The 18,906-nt window shown below is 41.3% G+C and overlaps 1 protein-coding gene across 1 annotated transcript in view; it reads right to left on the bottom strand.

Moving 5' to 3' along the window:
- The window catches only part of SPATA16 (spermatogenesis associated 16), an 81,312-nt gene that overhangs the window by 44,877 nt on the left and 17,529 nt on the right, over positions 1 to 18,906 (bottom strand). Inside the window, exon 3 of the mRNA XM_074834596.1 lies at positions 10,073 to 10,162. Coding sequence (XP_074690697.1) covers positions 10,073 to 10,162 — 90 coding nt within the window. The remainder of the gene's footprint in view (positions 1 to 10,072; positions 10,163 to 18,906) is intronic.

Here is an 18,906-nt window from a genome sequence, read left to right as displayed (position 1 = left end):
ACTGCTTTCAAAAGTGGAGATGTGCGCAGAGCCCTGGACAAATCTGGAATCAGTTCTCAGAAAGTCACTTCATCTTTTTCTGTTTCTCAGCATCAGCTGTAAAATGCAGATGATAATATTTGACTGATTTACTTATTTGGTGTGCAAGTCCTCCTGGCGCAACCTTTTGCTAATTTTTCTCAGCGTGCTCAGCACAATGTCGCTCTGATCGTGGCAGAGGTCTCCAGGCATTGCTGTACTCCAGACAAGCGTCTTTCCTCTTTATTCTTCCTTCTTAATTTGTTCTTATTTAAATAATCAGAAGCACACTTACATTTCCAGCATTCGTGTTTAGTTTTTCAACATCTGCCTTTATCCCCGCTAGATTTCTCCCGTACTGCCATGCATTACATCAGGAATGGTGAGGCACATACATAAAACCCCTCCGAGCCTTTTGAGTACCTCCATCCCAATTTTACTCAGTTCCTCAGCCATCAGAGAGCACACACAGGTCAGGACTGATGCTTGCTACTGTGACCTCGGGGCTTATGAGAAACTTTAAAAAATTCCACTTTCAAAAGAAACAAAAGCATTAAGCATTAAGACCATGTGTATGGTCTGTGTCCAACCTCAAATGTGCCCAAGCCAAAGAATTTTCTTTGAAAGCCTCCAAGGCTCAATTCACAGAACCAAAGTGACAAACACAATAGGGAACCATGAATTTCCAGATGCAGGGACACAGGTGAAATTACACTGTCTGGTCACAGGGATGGGCACTGAAAAATATTTAGGGACCAAAACACTCAGAAACCAAAGGACTGAGTGAGATATTTGTGCCCATTAAAAGCCTGGCTACCATTGCAAATCATGAAGGCATAAAGCCCTGAGCTGGGTTCCTAACTCCCAGTAAGTACCTATCCATGTGGCCCATAGAAATCCAGGTAACAAGGACTTTCAGTAAGAGACTAAGCCTTTGAGACACTCTGAAATGAGAGTTAAGTGAAATATTATCCAAGGAGATACTATTTATGAAATTATTATTTAAGATCCTCAGCCAGTGGCCCAACTCATTAACTTCATTTTCTCCCTCCTTATCAAAGTAAAAGCCTATCACATGCACATGTCTCAAGACACCATACTTGCTTTTGGGTTTTTTTTGATGGTTTCATGTCTAACAGCATTTCAGCAAAGCTGACCAACCTTCCTTCAATGATACAGCTATCAGGAAGTTTTCTTCTTTATTTGGAGGGTCCTTCCTTATTTTAAAATAGACTCATTTGCAATATTCTTTTTCCACGGTACAGTGCAATGCTTCCATTTCCTTCAGTGTACTAATGAAGAAGAGAGAAATTTGCTTCCCCCAAACTGAGATGAAAATATTAAAAAATGGGGCATGGAACTCAAACTGTCTGAGTTTGAAGCTTCTCTCTTTATGTCTGATTAAATTGTCCAGGAACAGGTAAAGAATTTAGCTGAAATAGTCACTCTCACAGGTAACTCCACAATTCAGATTATTGTTGCCATTTCTGTTTGTATGTGTACATTAATCTCTTCTTGTTTGGGTCAGCCCAGTATTACTTACACTTTTACACTATTATACTAAATACTTTCTGTGTCTATTTTTAAAAAATGTTTGCAAATTAGTTACAGAACCAGCTGTAACCTTCTTTTCTACTTGCACATTGAAAACATTGATCCAATCTGCAGGCTGATAAAATACTAAATACAGGTCAACAGGGGAATCTGTAACGACCAAACTAGCCATCCATTGTGAACTATAGTTAATTTTATATGTAAAATTATAGGTGGAATGCAGCATACAAAAGTCTAGAACATACTGTAGTACTGCATTTTTATTAAAGGTTTATGGGGATAATATATATCTTGGGAATGAAGCTGAGCTGCTTCAGTGTTCACTTGAACTCCATGGATAAAAAGCAGCTCTATGGTGAGTAGAGTACAGCAGGGATGGCTGGGATTAACAGGGATTTGGGAAGAGCAGAAAGAAGAAGTCCTTGAAAGAAGAAATTTCCTGATACATTAACTGATATTCCCAGTAACGGAATGAGGGACCACTCCCTGCCCTGTTATGGTATCAGTATTGTACAGTAAATGTGATATGTGATGTTATCAGTTGGGATCAGCTGTTATATCCCTTGGAGATTTTGAACAATAACGTTGGCCAGCAACAGACCTCGCTCTGATTTGTAGAGTGACTACATAAGAGTTCAGCTTTGAACCCTCCTGAGCACAAGGAACATAAGGTACAAAAGAATGGGAAAATACCCCCCATTTAGACCACGTAATCCATTTTTCTGGATGAAATGCCAGCTTTTTTTTTTTTTTACAGTTTTTAAAGATAGTGGTATTAAACTCTAATGGTAAAGAACAAAGATACATGCATTCTCTCCCTACTTCTTACACAAGCACTTCATTGATATTCAGAAATATGGGCCTCATATTGACAGAGCCATCCACCAGTTTTGAGTTACTGATTTGACATAGTTAAAACATGCCTGAGTTTCAGGTGTGCAGCCCACCAAAGAGCTCTGATTGACATGAGACCTGAAGTAGTTCTGACAATACACCTTCAGAAACAACTTAGGGGATGTTGGAGAAGAAGTGACACTTCATTCTTTCAAAACAGGAGGCTTTACAGTCAAATGTTTTTTTTTTTTTTCCTAGTTGCTGGTTAGGGCCAGTATGACCTTCCATAACAACCAAACCCATCTGGGTTAACGTGGTAAGCCTGGATCCAAAGGTGTCTTGCAATATCTGCTCAATCTGGCCACTTGGTGGTGCAGAATAATAAGATATATTTCTATATGTGCCAGCAAAGAGCACACCACAGATCCTAAACTGTCTCCCTCAGCCCATCTCCAGACATGCATAGGACTTGTAATAAAAGAGTCAAAGGCAGCTTTTGCTGCATGACAGCTGCTGACACTAACAGCCCAGTGTACAGCCAAATCCTTTGCAGCAGCCACGCAGGTCTGTGACAAGAAAATGGATGTATGGGTATAAGAAATATGCAGAGTTTACTGGAATGCACCAAAGTGTTACATTTCCAAACAAGACAAGAAATTAGCATTGTTGCTAAATACTTGTGTGCTCATTTACCACTGTAAATACTAGAAAAAATATGAGAGCAATCCTCAAGGTCAGCTCCTTAAGCCTTGACTGCTCCCCTTGAGCTGCAAGAAAGGTAAGAAGCCCTGAAGGGGAGAGAAGGATTTCTTTGCAAATGGCAGAGCCTTAGAAATAATCACAGCCTATGCACATTAGAGTAACTTTCACTTTTCTATGCTATTCAGCCCCAATTGCTGCTAAGATCAGGAGGCTGATAAGTGGCAGAAAATTACCTTTGCTCCCTACTTCAAGTGATCTCACCTGGATCTGCAGTAAGTGGTACTGCAGGAAGGCCTTAGCCACTGCCATGTGATGTTAGTCCTGTGCAGACATGCTGTTCGGAAAGGGTAAGTATATCTCTATTTTTTCAGTTTAACAGGAACTTTAATATTGCTATTTAGATCAGCTCTGATATAGGCACCTGGGTATCTGAGATCTCTAATGCAGTAGTGCTGAGTCCGAGATACAAGATGCAAAATAAACTACTGCTCTCTTCTGGATGACCTTTCTTATTCTGAGATTAGAAAAGGAAAGTGATGTTTATAACTGGAATAAGTAGGAGGTAGTAATTTGAATGTAATTATCCTATTTGGAAAGTGAACAAAATAATAACAGTTAATTTTTAAACATTTCCATATATCCTAAATAAATGTCAACTCATTATTTTGATGTTATGGAGACACCTGGAAAGCATTAGATGATGAGAGATAAACAGAACTCCAGAATATTTGAGCAGGAATGAAATTACTAATGTCAGGATTTACCTATATGTACACTAGCCCCAAAATGGGGCAAAAACTTGTGTTATCTATGCATAGCACCTTGATGTTGCTGATTCCTGCAGAGGACTGGCTAAAACTTCCTTTTAAACATTTCACCAGTGAGCCTGAAATGCACTGGGAAGCTGCTATAAAGCTCTTCTGTCCTGCCAAAACCTTCCAGGTTGGTGGTGGGGTATGCTTGCTGTCTTTGCTGAAGTTTCTGGGTCATTAGTCCATTGTTAGAAAGCAGAAGCAAGCTTCCTGCAAGGAACATAGCACCTGTACTTAGAATACATTTATTATATTTATTATTATCTGTCCTATGGTTGCATGCAGGTAACAACTTTCTGCATTGTATTGAGATTGCTGTGCGGTGATAACAAATGTTTCTCATTTAGTGGCAACTGCCCTGTAAGGACATAGAAATTGCTTTACAAATGTGAGCTGAGCAATGCATGGGGAAAAGGCAAGTCTTTTAAAATGACAGGGGATGTTCAAGGAAACAGGTTGCTAAGCCCAGTGAGATCTTGGGCTCCCCGTGACCTGTCTGAAGCAAGCAGCAGTCCAAATGGATGTGCTGTGCAAATCCCAGGCGGTGTGGGAGAGCCCAGTGCCTGTGTTAGCTTCACGGCCGAGCCATCTGGAGAAGAGATGGGATAGCTGGGATGAACAAGCAATAGGACAAGAGGGAATGGCCTCAAGTTGTACCAGTGAAGTTTTAGAGTAGATATTGGGAAGCATTTCTTTCCAGAAGGGGTTGTTGGGCGTTGGAATGGGCTGCCCAGGGCAGTGGTGGAGTCCCCATCCCTGGAGGGGTTGAAGAGTCGGGTTGACCCAGCACTGAGGGATCTGGTGGAGTTGAGAACGGTCAGTGGGAGGTTAATGGTTGGACTGGAGGATCTTCAAGGTCTTTTCCAACCTGGATGACTCTGTGATTCTGTGAACTACTCGTACCAGAGAGGCAAGGAAACTTTCAGAGGTACGGGGTCCGAGCTTGTTCTCAAATCCAGCTGGTGCTGGCGCTGCTCTCTTGTACCTCTTTTGTTCCTCACGCTCCCTGGGTTAGAGACAGACCTTGTACTGTCAGCGTTCGGGTTTACTTCTGGCAGGGGGTGCGGACAAACGAGCAGTGAAGGCCGCCTCTGATGCGACCCTGTCTGAGGGAGCTGTTGTTTGACACTTAGGGCAATCTCAAGAGATAAAGAATAATGTGTGTGGCACAGAAATGAGGGCCGGTAATTTTAGACTAACATCATATGTTGGTGTCAAATTAAATAATAGGCTGTGTGGACTTTCCTTTGGGCTCTGACTGGTCCTGGCGCTTGTCAGAGCTGCTTTCCTAGATCCAATTTATGAAGCGCCCCTTTCACAGCGTCACTCCGGGGACGGCGGGGGTCACAAAACCCGCAGAAGCTCTCGGATCCCTCCGTGGGTGTGGAAAAACACATCCAGCGTCTTTCCTAGTCCCGGGCAACGTGACCGCCCTGTGCAATTCGCTCCCCAGCGGAGGGGGGGCTCCTGCTCCCCGCCATCGCGGAGCCGCACTGGGGCGGGCGGGGTGCGGCCCGCGGGGCTTCGCGGTCACGCGTGGGGCGGCTCCGCTCCCCCGCGGGGGCACCCAACGGGCCGCCCGGCGCTGCAGCCCCCCCGGGCTCTGACCCCCGACAGTTCCCGGAATAACGGTGTAAAAATCGCCCTCCCTGGCTGCGAGAGCTCCCCCCGTGTTGGCGAACCGCGGGGCCCAGAGACAGCTGAGAGTCAGCGCTGACGGGTGGGGTGGGGGGGTCGGTTGCTATGACAACATTTTTCTTTTTATAGAATTGGATTTTTTTTTGTTTATTTCAGTTTAGGAAAACTGAAACAATTAGGATAGAGAAAGAATGTGCACTTTTCTCTGTTTTTCCAAGAGAAAATCCAGGCGGGATGCAAAGGCGGGTGGCACAGATCCAGGTGTGTGCAAGTGGCCGTGAGCTGGTGGCTCCTTGAGCTTCTATCCCCAACCCCCATTATTTATAGAGCTTTCCTTAGTGCAACTGTGTACTTTGTAGAATAAAACCCAGTATACAAATTTATATATATATATATAAAACCCCAAATTATTCACCTAGATTTCTCACACTACATTTTCAAGTCTGACTACAAGGGGACACAGACCTGAACTCTTACAGAGGGCCGACGTTTACTACTTGCAGACCTAGTTTGCTTTTCAGCTGATGGGATTATCTAGGTTATTTTTTTTTTTAATAGGAATGTCAAAAAGCTGAGTCAGCCATACCACCGCTATTAAGATCCTAAAACTTCTTCCTCCTTAAGGATTTCTTACCCCTACTCTATGCAGTCAGATGAATATGAGTTGTTTGTTCTGGCAGAGGGACAGACAGTCTGTTTTCCCCTACATGTATACAACTAATTTCAAGTCACCAGTGTTCTAGCTGGTGATAAAAGAGCTATCTTAAGCTTTTCACAGAACACAGTGACACTGTTAAATCAGCACAGCATTTTGATTAGCAGAAAGATGAGAGCCATACAGCTTAATGAGAAAAATGGGCAAAATCCCTTCTGTACTTAAAACTCCAGTTTCAAAGCAAATAGGTGGCCATATTTTTCATTGTTACAAATTTTCACCTTACTACTGATTCAAGGCTATTCAGTGTCAGCAATAGCCTACACTATTTGAGTAAAGAAGAAAAACTGCTTTTAGGCCTTATTGCTCATCTGGTTAGAGCTTCTCCTGCAGACGCGTAACAGGCAGCTGTGGGGTCACAGCCCATGGCCTTGGTGACTTGAAGGACACAGAGGCTCTGATAACTCTTCCTTCAGGAGCTTTGAGGCTTACCCTTGGGTGCATGTTCCTTTTCTAGCACTCTGGTCCTTGAAAGCAGAAGCCAGTGGTTTGTCTGCTCCGTCCTTAGAGATAATAAGGATCTCCGAGGTTCTTCTGCGGCTTACACGTTCCCTTGCATGTACATGTCTCTTATCTCATCCTTCCCCAAAGTAGCAGCCCTTATATTGCCAGGAAGGCTGAGTTTGCCTTGGCCTTCTCTGAGAGCATTTTCTCAGTTTTGGGACAGAAGTGAGCCCAGGACCCTTTCCTGAACTTTCCATTCTGGTTATTAAGTGATCTTTTGATCATCTGTGACAGTGTGTCCTTTGTCAGGGTACTTCCAGTAGCTGCTATGGAGGCTGATCCTAAGCCTAAATGCCTTCTAATGCCTAAAACTTCCTGGTAACTTCCAGACTAAATTTATATGTAATACATTTATGCCCATTTGTTCAAGGGCCAAGATGGTCTTTCAAGTGAAATAGGTTTTCTCCCTCCTGAGGTTTAAATCTTTACTGTGTTTGTCAAGAGCAGTCTTCTCACATTAGAGATACCAATAGAAGAGAAATATATTTACTAGCTGACATCTTAGTGAAAGTGGTTGCAGCACTTTGGAATTCATCGTTTGCAGATGCTGTGACCCCACAGTGGTGTTTCTAGGATTGCTTTACAATGCCAAGTGGCCTTAGGCTGCACTCCATGTGGTGGCATCCTATCACAGTGCTATCCCGAAGGAATTGCTATGCAGCTGGCAAAAATCACAAAGCAATGCAGATATGGGCATATCAGACTCCTTACATTAATTCAGACGTCCTTGCATTTAGACTGCTTCATGTGCTTATTCTCCTGATACTGGGCTGTGCTAGTGAAAATTACACACAGAGGAACTTGAGAGATGCTTAAATTATAGTTGACCCCACTCTAACCTATGACTTTCTCCGAACCGAAGAATTCAGTCTGGTATGTCCTTGGAGACAAAATCTCAGGGGATCTCAGCTTGATAGGTAGGCTGGTTAAATGTGATTATCCATGCTGCTTGTGCCAAGCAGGACTGTTCCCAACCAGCCATTCCTGTTCACATACCCATACAGTTTTCTGGGTGTATTTAACAGACTATGCAATAACTTAAAAATCACACGAGGGGATGGAAAGGCAAGAGGTACTTAAAAGCAGAAAAAGGAATAGAGTGACCTTGTTCTCATGCAAAAAGCAAGCAGAAATAAATGATGGCTTATGCTAACAGAAATCAAGTTTGTATTTCCAGAAACTGCAACTGAGTATCTGTATGCCATGGTCTGGCTGTAAGGAGCAGAGTACATTCTGCACCATTAGTGGCGTTTGACTAGACCAGTGACTCCAGTGAGGTGACAGAAGAAGTGCTAAGCTTAGTTTAACACAATCTGCAGAAGCAGCTCTGCACAGTTGCTATAACACTATGTTAAACTAGGCTAAACTCTGAATACTGCTATAGTCACTGCTTTTGGAACCACTCTGGATTCAGTCTGTCAGAATGTTCTTCTCCTTTACAAAATACGTAATCTCATTTAAAATCATCTAGTTTCCTGAAAGCTACTCAATGTGGGGGAAAAAGGCCAACAGAGTTCCCTCTTGCCTGCTGGTGTAGTAAACATACTGATTGCCTATCTACAGTAACACCGACCACAATTTTTTTTATTTTTGAAATCATGTTTATGAACACCTTCTTGATTCATAATGACTTTTTAAATATGGGCATGTATATGTATTGCTTCTTAGGAAAGATCAGTTTCTGAGAGTGTATTTTTTTAACTCATTATTGTTTTATCTCCAACCTGACTTCACGGGGAAAGCCCACCCCCCTTCCCCCCCAACACCCCAAACAATTCCTCTTGTATCACTTCACTGTTGGGAAACTAGTGAATTTCGGGGTTTGGAAGTATCCTGAGCAGGATTCCCCACCTGTCACATAGCAACATACTCTCCTAACACAACTCTAAAATGTCTGGCTGATCAGTGGACCTCAACTGTTGATGATTCAGTAGATGACAATTTCTCTCAGAATCAAGACCCCAACAAGATTTTAGGATGAAGAGATTGTTATCAGTGAAATATAAAAGAAGAGCTGGGAACTGTCACAGCATTTAATTGTTTTTCAACAAAATTTTTCACTTTCTTAGTTTGAAACAGCTTTGTTTAAAAAGTGAGCTGTGTTTTTTTGTTTTTGTTTGTGTTTTGTTTTGTTTTTTAAAGGGAGCGGCTGGGTTTATGGTCAAGTGAAATACTCCAGGTTTATCTGAAGTCATATTTCTAAAGAAATTTGGAAAAACTGTTTCCTTGCCTTGGAGAACTGATTTCTTCTTCCTGTCCTGACCTGTGAAAGCTAGTGGAGATTACTTTGACATAATTTCAACGTGTTTCCTGCAGAAAGAAAAGTGCTTGTCCTGGAGTTTTTGGCTGAAGTCCAGCACAGAAAATTGAAGTTCATCTTCCCAAATCCTCTCTGCAACTCTGCTTGGATAAAGCCTTCTTCCACTCCCTGTACAAACTGTTTTGCTGCTATTTTAATAGCTTCAGAGCTCTACCACTAGCATCCATCTTAAATGATGAGCAAAGTGACCCTTTCAGTCTCTTGCCTAATTCACACTGACTGTTCTGCCATTAGTTAGCTAATGATTTGTGAAATATTTTGTGATATACCTTGTGGTCTTCAGCTGAACAGTCCTCTCTAAGCATTAGTAATAACAGTGATACATACCAAGTCACCATTGCATTTCCTCATGCATTTCTTTCATTTAAGCACGTTAAGTGGTTAAAGACTTCTCCTGCATGTCGAAACTTTTAGTTTTTGGCAGCATTAATGCAACCATACAAGCAGAGCTTACTCTTGTAGGCTTTCCTCCTGCCAGCAGTTCCCATTCACACCAGCAATCTCATCAGCTGCACACAGGCTAAATTTTGCAGCATACCACAGTGTACCCTGAGGTCTTGATTATTTTTTTTCTTTTTCTTTTTTTCTTTTTTTCCATTTTTTCCCCACCCCTGCACACCTGAGCTTCTGCCTAGGGTTACAGGGAAACCAGGGAGTGGAAAATGCTTGTGTGCATGTAGCTTTTCTCCCAGTATAGCCCTGGGACCTGATCAGGGCTCACCCCTGTGCCCAAAAACAAGTAAATGTTCCTACATGCATTAGCCTAACTGCAACTAGGGGCATAATTGGGATTATTCATGTTACACCAACTGGGAGGATTGGAGCTCTGCGGCATGTGAGATCATATACACAAAGCCAACGCAAAGCTCCCACTGATTTTGGAAAAGCTTGGATGTAACATGATGTCCTTACTACTGAGAGCTGGAATGAAAGAGATGTAGAGAAACCATTAGAAATCCATGAGCACCAGAGTACCTTGCAGCTTCGGAGTATCTCTCTAAGAACCTAAATGCAGCAGCCTGGCGCAGGTGATTCCGGAAATAGGCTGGGTTCAGAATAATGCTCCTTTAAAAGATAAGAGAGATGGACAACTTTAAATTTCTAATTCTTAAATCATTAAAAGCTACTAATCAAACTGTGATTAAGACACACACTGTATACACTTATATATTATATAACTCAACACTGTATGTCTCAAATGTAATATGAACTATTACTTTCTCTGACAGATGTGATATATGAATAAGCATTATTAAAATTTTTATTGAGGTTATATTATAAATGCAGTTTCATTGGGGTTTTGTGCACTGTCCTAGAAAAAAGCTCCTGTGGCAATATTCTATATTGCCTTTAGCTTGTAGATAATATAAGCAAAAATGCTACAGTACAACTTCTTGTTAACCCCTAGCTCCACAAACATGAGTGGCAGTTGTCTGACCCATCTACCTGGAAAAACTGTGCATCTAGAATGTGTTTTAATGTTAACTTAAAAGATTTTGAAATACTTTCTGTACAAGTGATAGGTGCTACGTGGGTGGACCTTGGCATGTTTCTTAGACCCTTAACTGATGCAATTCCAGGTGTAACAAATTACAGGCTTTAAGTCAATATCAGAAAAAGGATAAAAATAGTGTAAGCTAAGCAATTAGATTGGCAGGCAGAGTAGACTTCTGATGTGAGCAGGAGGAGGGCAAGAGTGACAGCTCCTTCTACATCTAGTTAGTTCCATTTGTGAGATCTCCAGTAAGTGACTGGCTTCTCTGGTCAGCGCTTCTCCTCATGTTTGGAGAAAAGGTACATATAGCGTGTTCTAGGATGCAAAGATTAATATTTGTCATTACATACATGTTTTACAATGTATTTAATGTTAGTTTACGGCATCAACAAAGAGGTTAACACTATATTCTGTTACAAAGAAAACCTGCAAATTCTTTTGTTTCCTCATTCAAAGTTTTGAGTATCATGTTAGCATTAAAAACTACTGCTCTTGTACTTTCAGTCTACTAATAACCACAGAACTAATCCTCTTCATAACCAAACAATTTATTAAAGTTTATTCATTGTCTTGAAACACATTCAGATATAAATTCACATTTATGGAAATACCCAGTGCATTTGAGAAGACCAATAACTGCCTTTTCTGTATGTATTCAGCTCTCAGGGACCCTATGTCTGTGGCTTTCAGAAGGAGCTTTCAAAATAAGTTAAAACCCAAAAGTATCTCCAAGATGCCATAGACTGGTGAATCAAATTAACTCTGTGGGCAGGCACTTCCTCCAAGGTACACAGAAGGCGGCCTAAAGCTCTGAATGGTTACATCTATATTTGCAAGTAATTAGATATATAAGGAGTGAATCAGCAGATCAGAGAAGCTAACATTGAGGCGCCTACATCTATATTGTAGACAGCTTGGCTTTTATTTCGGATTAGACTTACTCTGTTCCCTTAAACAAAACGTCCCTGTGCATGTTGCTCAAAGCTCCCTTGAAGGTCAGCCGTTGATTTGGATTCCTGTGCCTTCATTACGTGCTACTTGCATTTTGTGCACAGCTCATAGAGAACGTGCAGGTAGTTTTCTCTGAAATTATTCTAGTTTGTGAGTGCCAAAATTGGCCTGTGAATAGTCTAGCATGCAGAAGATGGAGAAAATCGGGTAAAGCGCACCACAATCTCACTATTGCACCAAACTAAAACACTAAGGTAGATGTAACCAGCGACACTTCTCTTCTGGCACAGTAAAGCTTTACTTGTATGAGCAGAGCTGCTCTGTGCTCTGGAGGTGCAGGTCTGCTGAAGACCATCCTAAGGTGGTGGTATAGGAACTAGGAAGCATCTCAGAACTATGCTTTCCCAGTCTAACATTTGAAAAAAATGCTCAGAAAACTGTATTGAGAGAAAGCTTTACCCTGCAGGAGCTACCTCTCTGGGAAGAAGGTGTGGGGGAAAAGCAGTGAAAAATGATATCACATAACTTAAGGCATTACTGGAGGAAGTGCAGACATTAGTGACTGGGGGCATATCTAAAAACTGAACTAAAATACAGTGTATGAAACAGCATGGGATGTTAAAAATTAGTTGCTCTTAGTGAGGGGAATGAATCATTCTTATCAGTAAGGAAAAGATGCTGCCAACAGCAAACACTGCAGTTCTCAGCCAAACAAGGTTCAGATCTGAAGTTTAGACAATACTGATGGTCACCAAAACTTAATTTAACCAAAACGAAATCATCAAAACATCAAATACTATCAGCATTTAATGATTTGACCAAAACAGTAATACCTTAAGCAGATGACAACTGGTACTTCTGCAAGCTATTTTAAAGGAGGTTATTGCTGCTGTAAACTGTAGTCAACAGCTGATAATAGTAATATTGATTTCCCCCCCCCCCCCCAACCTCCAAGTTATCAGTTCTACCACAGCCAAGCAATAGCACTATGAGGGGAAAAAATTAAAAAATCAATAATTCCCTGGTAGTTAGCAACACATTTTCTGTAAGTCTTTGAGCAGGATGTGCTGCGATAGGCCTGTAATAAATATAGAACTGTGGCAGATTTTCATAGAATTAGGTATCAGCTTTCCATTTTCCATCTTGATTTTTTGCTAGTCTCAAAAAGATCAACTGCTTCTCTCGATCTATAAATTCTATACTGAAAAATATTATAGCACGCCCTAATAGCTTGAGCAAATATCAGAAAGCTACCTTTGACTCCTGGCAGTTTGGTTTGATGTTGCTAGGCTCTCTGTAGCATATACACTAGAAATAATTTCTGCTATATTACTACTCTACCCAAAAGTAGCCCTTTGCTGTGCTGATGCAGCTCCAGTTTAGTAGTCTGTGTGCAGAGCAGTGTTAATTTAATGCCAGGTGTGCACTAAAACTGCGCAGAGCTACCCCCTTGGCTTTTAAATCTGACTCTGATGTGTTTCAGGTTATTTTAGTAAAAAGGAAAAAAAAAAACCTGAATGAAAATAGGAAGCAAAGGAATCATACAAACAAAGGTTAAGAGGAAAACCCTAATTCCAGGAAGTTCTACTTCACATAGGAGCAGATGGGGGACCCATCTGGCCAGGCAGAAATGTGCCAGGCTGTGCATACTGAGAACAAGTCCATGCTCCAAGATCCACCTCCAGCCATGAGCAGTCTTGATACTAGGCTGGTTAATCCAGTAATTAATTAGGAGAGATGTGTTTCAAGAGGGAGGCTTGAAAGAAGAATTAGAAAGGGAAGAAGGTGGTGGACACACCGGCTGCAACACAGTCTGGACAATCTCTGTATGTGGGGATTCATGCCATGAGCAGAAGCATCGGTCCTCTGGTCTTTTTACTCATGTGCCTCTCATGGGAGCTTCAGGTAGAAAAAGTAGTTTCGACAGGAAATGTCTGAAAACGGATAGCTCTTATTTTGCACAGAGGAAACTTCTAATCCACAAAACTGCAAATAAAGTCACTACATCTGAAGATTAAAACTTGTGTTCTTGCCAGGTTTTGCCCTCATCTGTCAAATGACTAGGCTAAAGTAAACTTGAAATAGATTTTCATTTATTTTTCATCTTCACTGTAATCCAAAGACTGCCCTGTTAAAAGCCTTTCGTAAATCATTTGGTCAGTTTTTCTCAACAAAACAGTCCTTAAGTAATGCCGTATATCAGCCTCTTTTTTGACATTTTCATTTTTTCATCTTGACATCTTCTCTTAAAAATAATACAGTGTTTGTCCTATTATCTTTTTTTCAGACTGTGAGGAGGGGGGAAGAAGTCATCAACTCTCTCCCCATCATAGCAATTGGAGTATGCGAATCAAAAATGCACACGTTAGTCTGTGGGTTTCTCTCCAAGTTTTTCTTTCAGTCTTAATGCCCAGTGTCAAGAAACTCGGATTGCTACATCAAAACTGGCTGCTAGAAATCACATTGCCTGTTCTCTAAGGTGCACATTCTCTATCAGATTCCTTCCCAAATGCAACGGGGATTTAACTCTAATCTGACTGACAAGAAAAAGTGCCGCTGCTACTATCCACCACATCATTTGTGTTCGGCCTTTGTAGGCCACGAAAAACTCAATGAGATGGTTCTATAGATGAAACAAGTGAAAAAATGCACTTTACCACTACAGCAGATAAAGTCCTTTTTTTTTTTTTTTTTGCTAGTACTGTGAGTAAAAGCTAGTTTGTTCGTAGAGGTGCATGCAGTTATTTCTTTATTTAGAGCGGCAGAAGCTTTTTCTTTTTCTTAGGTGTCCATGCTTTCCTGTGATACAGTGTGGTCTTCTGTACAAATATGTTTTTATTGTCAATTATAATTACTCAATTAGAGAGGAATTAGGTGATTTATCAGAAGTGAAAATTCAGTGCTAAAGTAATATGTGCCTCTGTGCAGAGCAATGTAAGGCTTGCATGGGTAGGTATGGCAGGGTGCTGTGCTGGCACGTCCACGTGTTGCTGGTATGGAGTGACTCTACAGATGTAGTTGCTGAGGTGTTCTTCACAACTTTAAACATAATGTCGGTGCAAGTACTGTGTCAACTAGTATTCGGCAGAACCATGTTGCTACAGACATACTGTGTGTTCTCTTCAGTGAATAATGTCAATCAGTACAGCTGATGATCCAGCCCCAATATATTTACAGATGAACCTGACAAATCTTGTACAATTATATTGAACCTCCACTTTCTTCCTTTTCCTTGTTTCATCTATATGGCAAGTAGCTTATTATCTGCAGTGTAGTACTAGTCTTACATCTGTTTGAGTCTGCCATGCTCCGTTCTGTGATCCTAAGGGCTGGTTTAAGAGTTCGACTCTAGTAGAGGTAGTCAAAATCCCGAAACTCAAATTCCTGAACCCTGTGGTAGCCAGAAATCAACCTCAACATATTTTCCTGAAATTTTTATGTGCTGCTATGTTATGATCTTATTTAAGTTTTACTTGAGGACCTCATGGCTGTGTTTGCTTGTAGCCAACTTTGTATGCTAAACCACTACTCCTCCCAGTGCTGTTGTAGGGAACGAATAGGGATGTGTCTTGGATACACAAAAGCTTGCAGGCTTCCTTGCTCTGTGTGAGTTTACCAAAGCTGACATCCTGAAGAGGAAAAAAAAAAACCCTCCCTGTTTCAACAAGCTGGTGGAAATATTTGGTAGGCTTGTGAAAGCAGGCATGCAGAAGCACTTTGTCCCAGAGGACAAGAGGGCATGGTTTCAATGCTAGTGGGCATTAATAATTAAAGGGAGAAGGAGGGTGTCTCTGATGAGGAGAGCCACCTGAAGGGCCATGTGAGGGAGGCAGGGCCTTTCTCCCAAGCTTGGCTTGGTGGCTGGCCAGGTTCAGACCCATTGGTCCGTGGGGAGTTTCCTTTCTATTGCCACCCCATGCCTGGCTGTGACTGTGCCCACCCTGCCCTGCACTTGGGGATCTTTTTTCCTGTCTTGAGTGCTCTGATCCCTGAGGGAAGGAGTACCCTTCCCTCCCTGCCCTGGCCACTCTTTTTAAAGAAGTGACATGCAAAAGTAGGTAACTTCTGTGTTACAGAGAAAAAAAGCCGGAGGACAAGGAGGTCAGGACCACTTGGTAGATGTAGCTACAAGACTAGCTGTACTGAATACTGCTTGTCAAGGCAAATCCAGCAGAGTTCAGAATGGGTCTCTTTGTAATCTGATAAATCATTAGGAATCTCTTCTAATATAGTCGTCATCACTGAGCCAAATAAACAACTGCAAACAGAGACAGAAAAGCTTCTATCAAACTTAGGTGGATCAAGGAACAGGACAAAATCCTCTTACACTGAAGTAGGACACCCGATGTCTTTGTGCAGTTGGATTTTTTGTACAACCAATCAGAAATAAATGCAGTTATAGCATCTATGGGCAAGGGCCTTCAGTGCACAGAAGAAACCATCTCATGAAGTTTTCATATCTAAACAGACAGGAAGGGAGGAAGTGTGGGTTCCCAAAAAAGGTTTCACACAACGCCTTTTCTCTGTCAGTAAAGTGAAATATAACTGCTATGCTAAAAGATTTTGCAGCAGCAATTTGCTTTGAATTGCAAGCATAAGACAAATGTGCTGTACAGGTCTCGATTCCTCAGCTGTGAAGGTGGTAAAAAGGAGAATGTTCTCTGGTCCAGAACAAAAAGATATTTAGAAAGATCTTGTTTCAAAGCACCCAAAACGTCTTAACACAAGTGGAGATACTCTGCATTCCCTGTCTTGTTTGCATGATGTACTGCCCACTCACTTTCCAGCTGTACAAGTACCACTTTCTTGACCACCAAATTTTCTGATGCCATTAGGACTGTTGTTATGTATCTCAGCTCTTGTAAAACAGTTCAGTGTTGCTAGACTTTTCCTTCTACAATGAACTGTATTTCTTCCAGGGCATGCCTTTTTTTTTTTTTTTTCTTTTTTTTCTCTCCAAATATGCCTTTCCTTAATAGGATCCCACCACATGTTGTGTAGATAAATGTTTTTGCAATGTAGCATCATCAAAGTCAAGGGGAATATAGCCTTTGACCTCAATGGAGGAACTCTCAGCCTGTAAAATAGGAATTATGTCACTGATATATCAACCTGGAAATAACATATGATTCAGAGCTGAGAATCAGAATACAGAGAAAATGCTTCTCATGTAAAAAGTAATAAAAAGTTGAAGTACATAGAAATATTTGAAATGCTGCATGAGAAGGAATTATTTTTTTAAAGGTACTTCTGGTTTATATTATCCAGAGCATCTCAATGGAATAGCTTTGTATTAATAATATCTCATCTATTATGTATATTGCAATATGCCTAACAATTGCTGAAGTAATTAGGTGCTGCTATGTCTTCTCTTTCTTTTTCTTCCTTTTCTGAGCAGGTAGAGATTAGGAGACTAGTTTACAACAAAGTATACATTACACTACAGAATTCCCACAGATTAGCAGCATCAGCATTATGTTTCTCATTTTTCTACTTTTACCTAAAAATCTGTGCTACTCTTGAGCTCTTCTTCTATTCTCTCTCTATTTTAATGCCCACTGACTGCACTGTATCATAGCATCATTGCATTATTTATTTTTGATTGTTTAATATTTCACCAGAATTCTATTCTTCAACTTACTTTAATATAGTCCTGTTTTAAAGATGCAAAATAAGGAAGATAGAGAATGAAGAAGTAGATGAATTTTGAATTTTTAGTTTGAAAGTTCTGAATTAATCTGGATTAAAGAGTCCTGACTTATCCTGTCTATAATACACTGACCAAGTTTTGAGATGCCTTTTTGTCTGACAGATATTGCATAAAGCTTGATCATTAATAATTATTTTAAACCTTTTGTAAGTATTTGAAAAGTCACTGGGAAAAATGCAGAGGATTTAGAATTAAATCTGTGAGGCTTCAGCTGTTTTAGATTTTTTCCCCACTGTGCCTCCATAAGAGATTCCCTCTGTTAAGTCATCACTAAAGCAATCGTGTACTACTTAACAGAGGTGCTATTTTCTACTTCATGTGTCTCCCTATGAATTGTGCAAGAGGCATTAGAGAGCCTTGCCTTCCACCAAACACATAAAAAGGCATAGCAGAAAAAGCTTTACTGATTTATAACATTCTCTATGCATTGCTTTTCTGGGAGGGAGGGAGAGAATTGGCAGCGGGTCATGCTGTGGAGCAGAGTCTGCAAGGACACAGGAAAATCTTTGCTAACCCCCAAAGATTTTGAATAGCTCTGTACAGCAGTCCTCATTATCATTAACACATTTTTCAGGCATTACTTAGAGATAATGTTAAAGAAACATGCCACAATGTCTCATTCCTCTTCCTCCCCTCGGCTCTTTATGTCCACAATTTCCAGCTTGAGGGAAGGAGGGCAGGGAGCGAAGCCCAGGAATGCTCTAGGAGGAGGCAGGTCACAAACATCCTTCCAGATGGCACTTCCCACTGCACCTCCCACCCCCAGCTGCGGGTTTCCTGGGGTCTGATGGCAATCCCACTGGGAAGAGGTGTGACTTTTCACCTATGATGGGCAGCCTCGTTCCCCTGCTGAGGAGCTTATTTCCAGAGGAGTCCTATGGCACCAGCAGCCATACTACAGCTGGGAAGGGAGTGATCAAAAGTAGGCAGAAATGAAACAGAATGGTTTTTGTCACTTGCCAGGTAGGTGACATGAACCTCTTCCACGTTTTCTAGTACTTGATCCATGTACAGGATCCCTACAAACAGCAGTCTGTGTTTAGGCAACTGGATCAAGCCATGTGTCTGTCATTCTTCAAATCTTGTGTGCTGTGAGGACCATAGCAGCTGAGAAAGTGTAAGTGCAGTGGCAAAAAGCATATTTCTAACTTATAATATTTCTAGGTTCTGTATTATTCTCCCGTGTGCAAACATCAAGTCACATGGTGTCAATGCAGATTTATTTTAGCTTGCTTGGAGGAAAAAAGCAAAATAAACAAAGGAACTGTAAGGGGACATAGAGTCTCATCAAGAAAGTTGAGTACATCGTGTTTTGAAGGATCCTCCATCTTCAATTGTCATGGAGTTCAGCATCGTTCTCTCCAATTTCAAACAAAATTGAATCTTAACAGTTGCTGAGCTGTGTATGTGATGCACTGTGGGCTGTTTTTCCACATGTGACTGCAGCTTTATGGATTTCTCTGTTGGGCCTGGCCCTCTGAAGAACAGGCATAATTGGGGGACTGCTCTGCTGAAATGCTATGCTCTGCTTCAAGATTGTTTTCATTTGGGGCAAAAATTCAACCACTGACATTATTAGGCTGAGCAACATAAGGCCTAAGTACTAATCTGAGGTTTCTTAGTCAGTTCTTGACTTCTCAGACCTTCACTGTT

This window comes from Strix aluco, chromosome 9 (assembly GCF_031877795.1).
Source record: "Strix aluco isolate bStrAlu1 chromosome 9, bStrAlu1.hap1, whole genome shotgun sequence".
In the NCBI taxonomy this organism is placed as follows: Eukaryota; Metazoa; Chordata; class Aves; order Strigiformes; family Strigidae; genus Strix; species Strix aluco.
The sequence above is the reverse complement of the archived record's forward strand: the minus strand, read 5'-3'. Positions and strand labels throughout refer to the sequence as shown.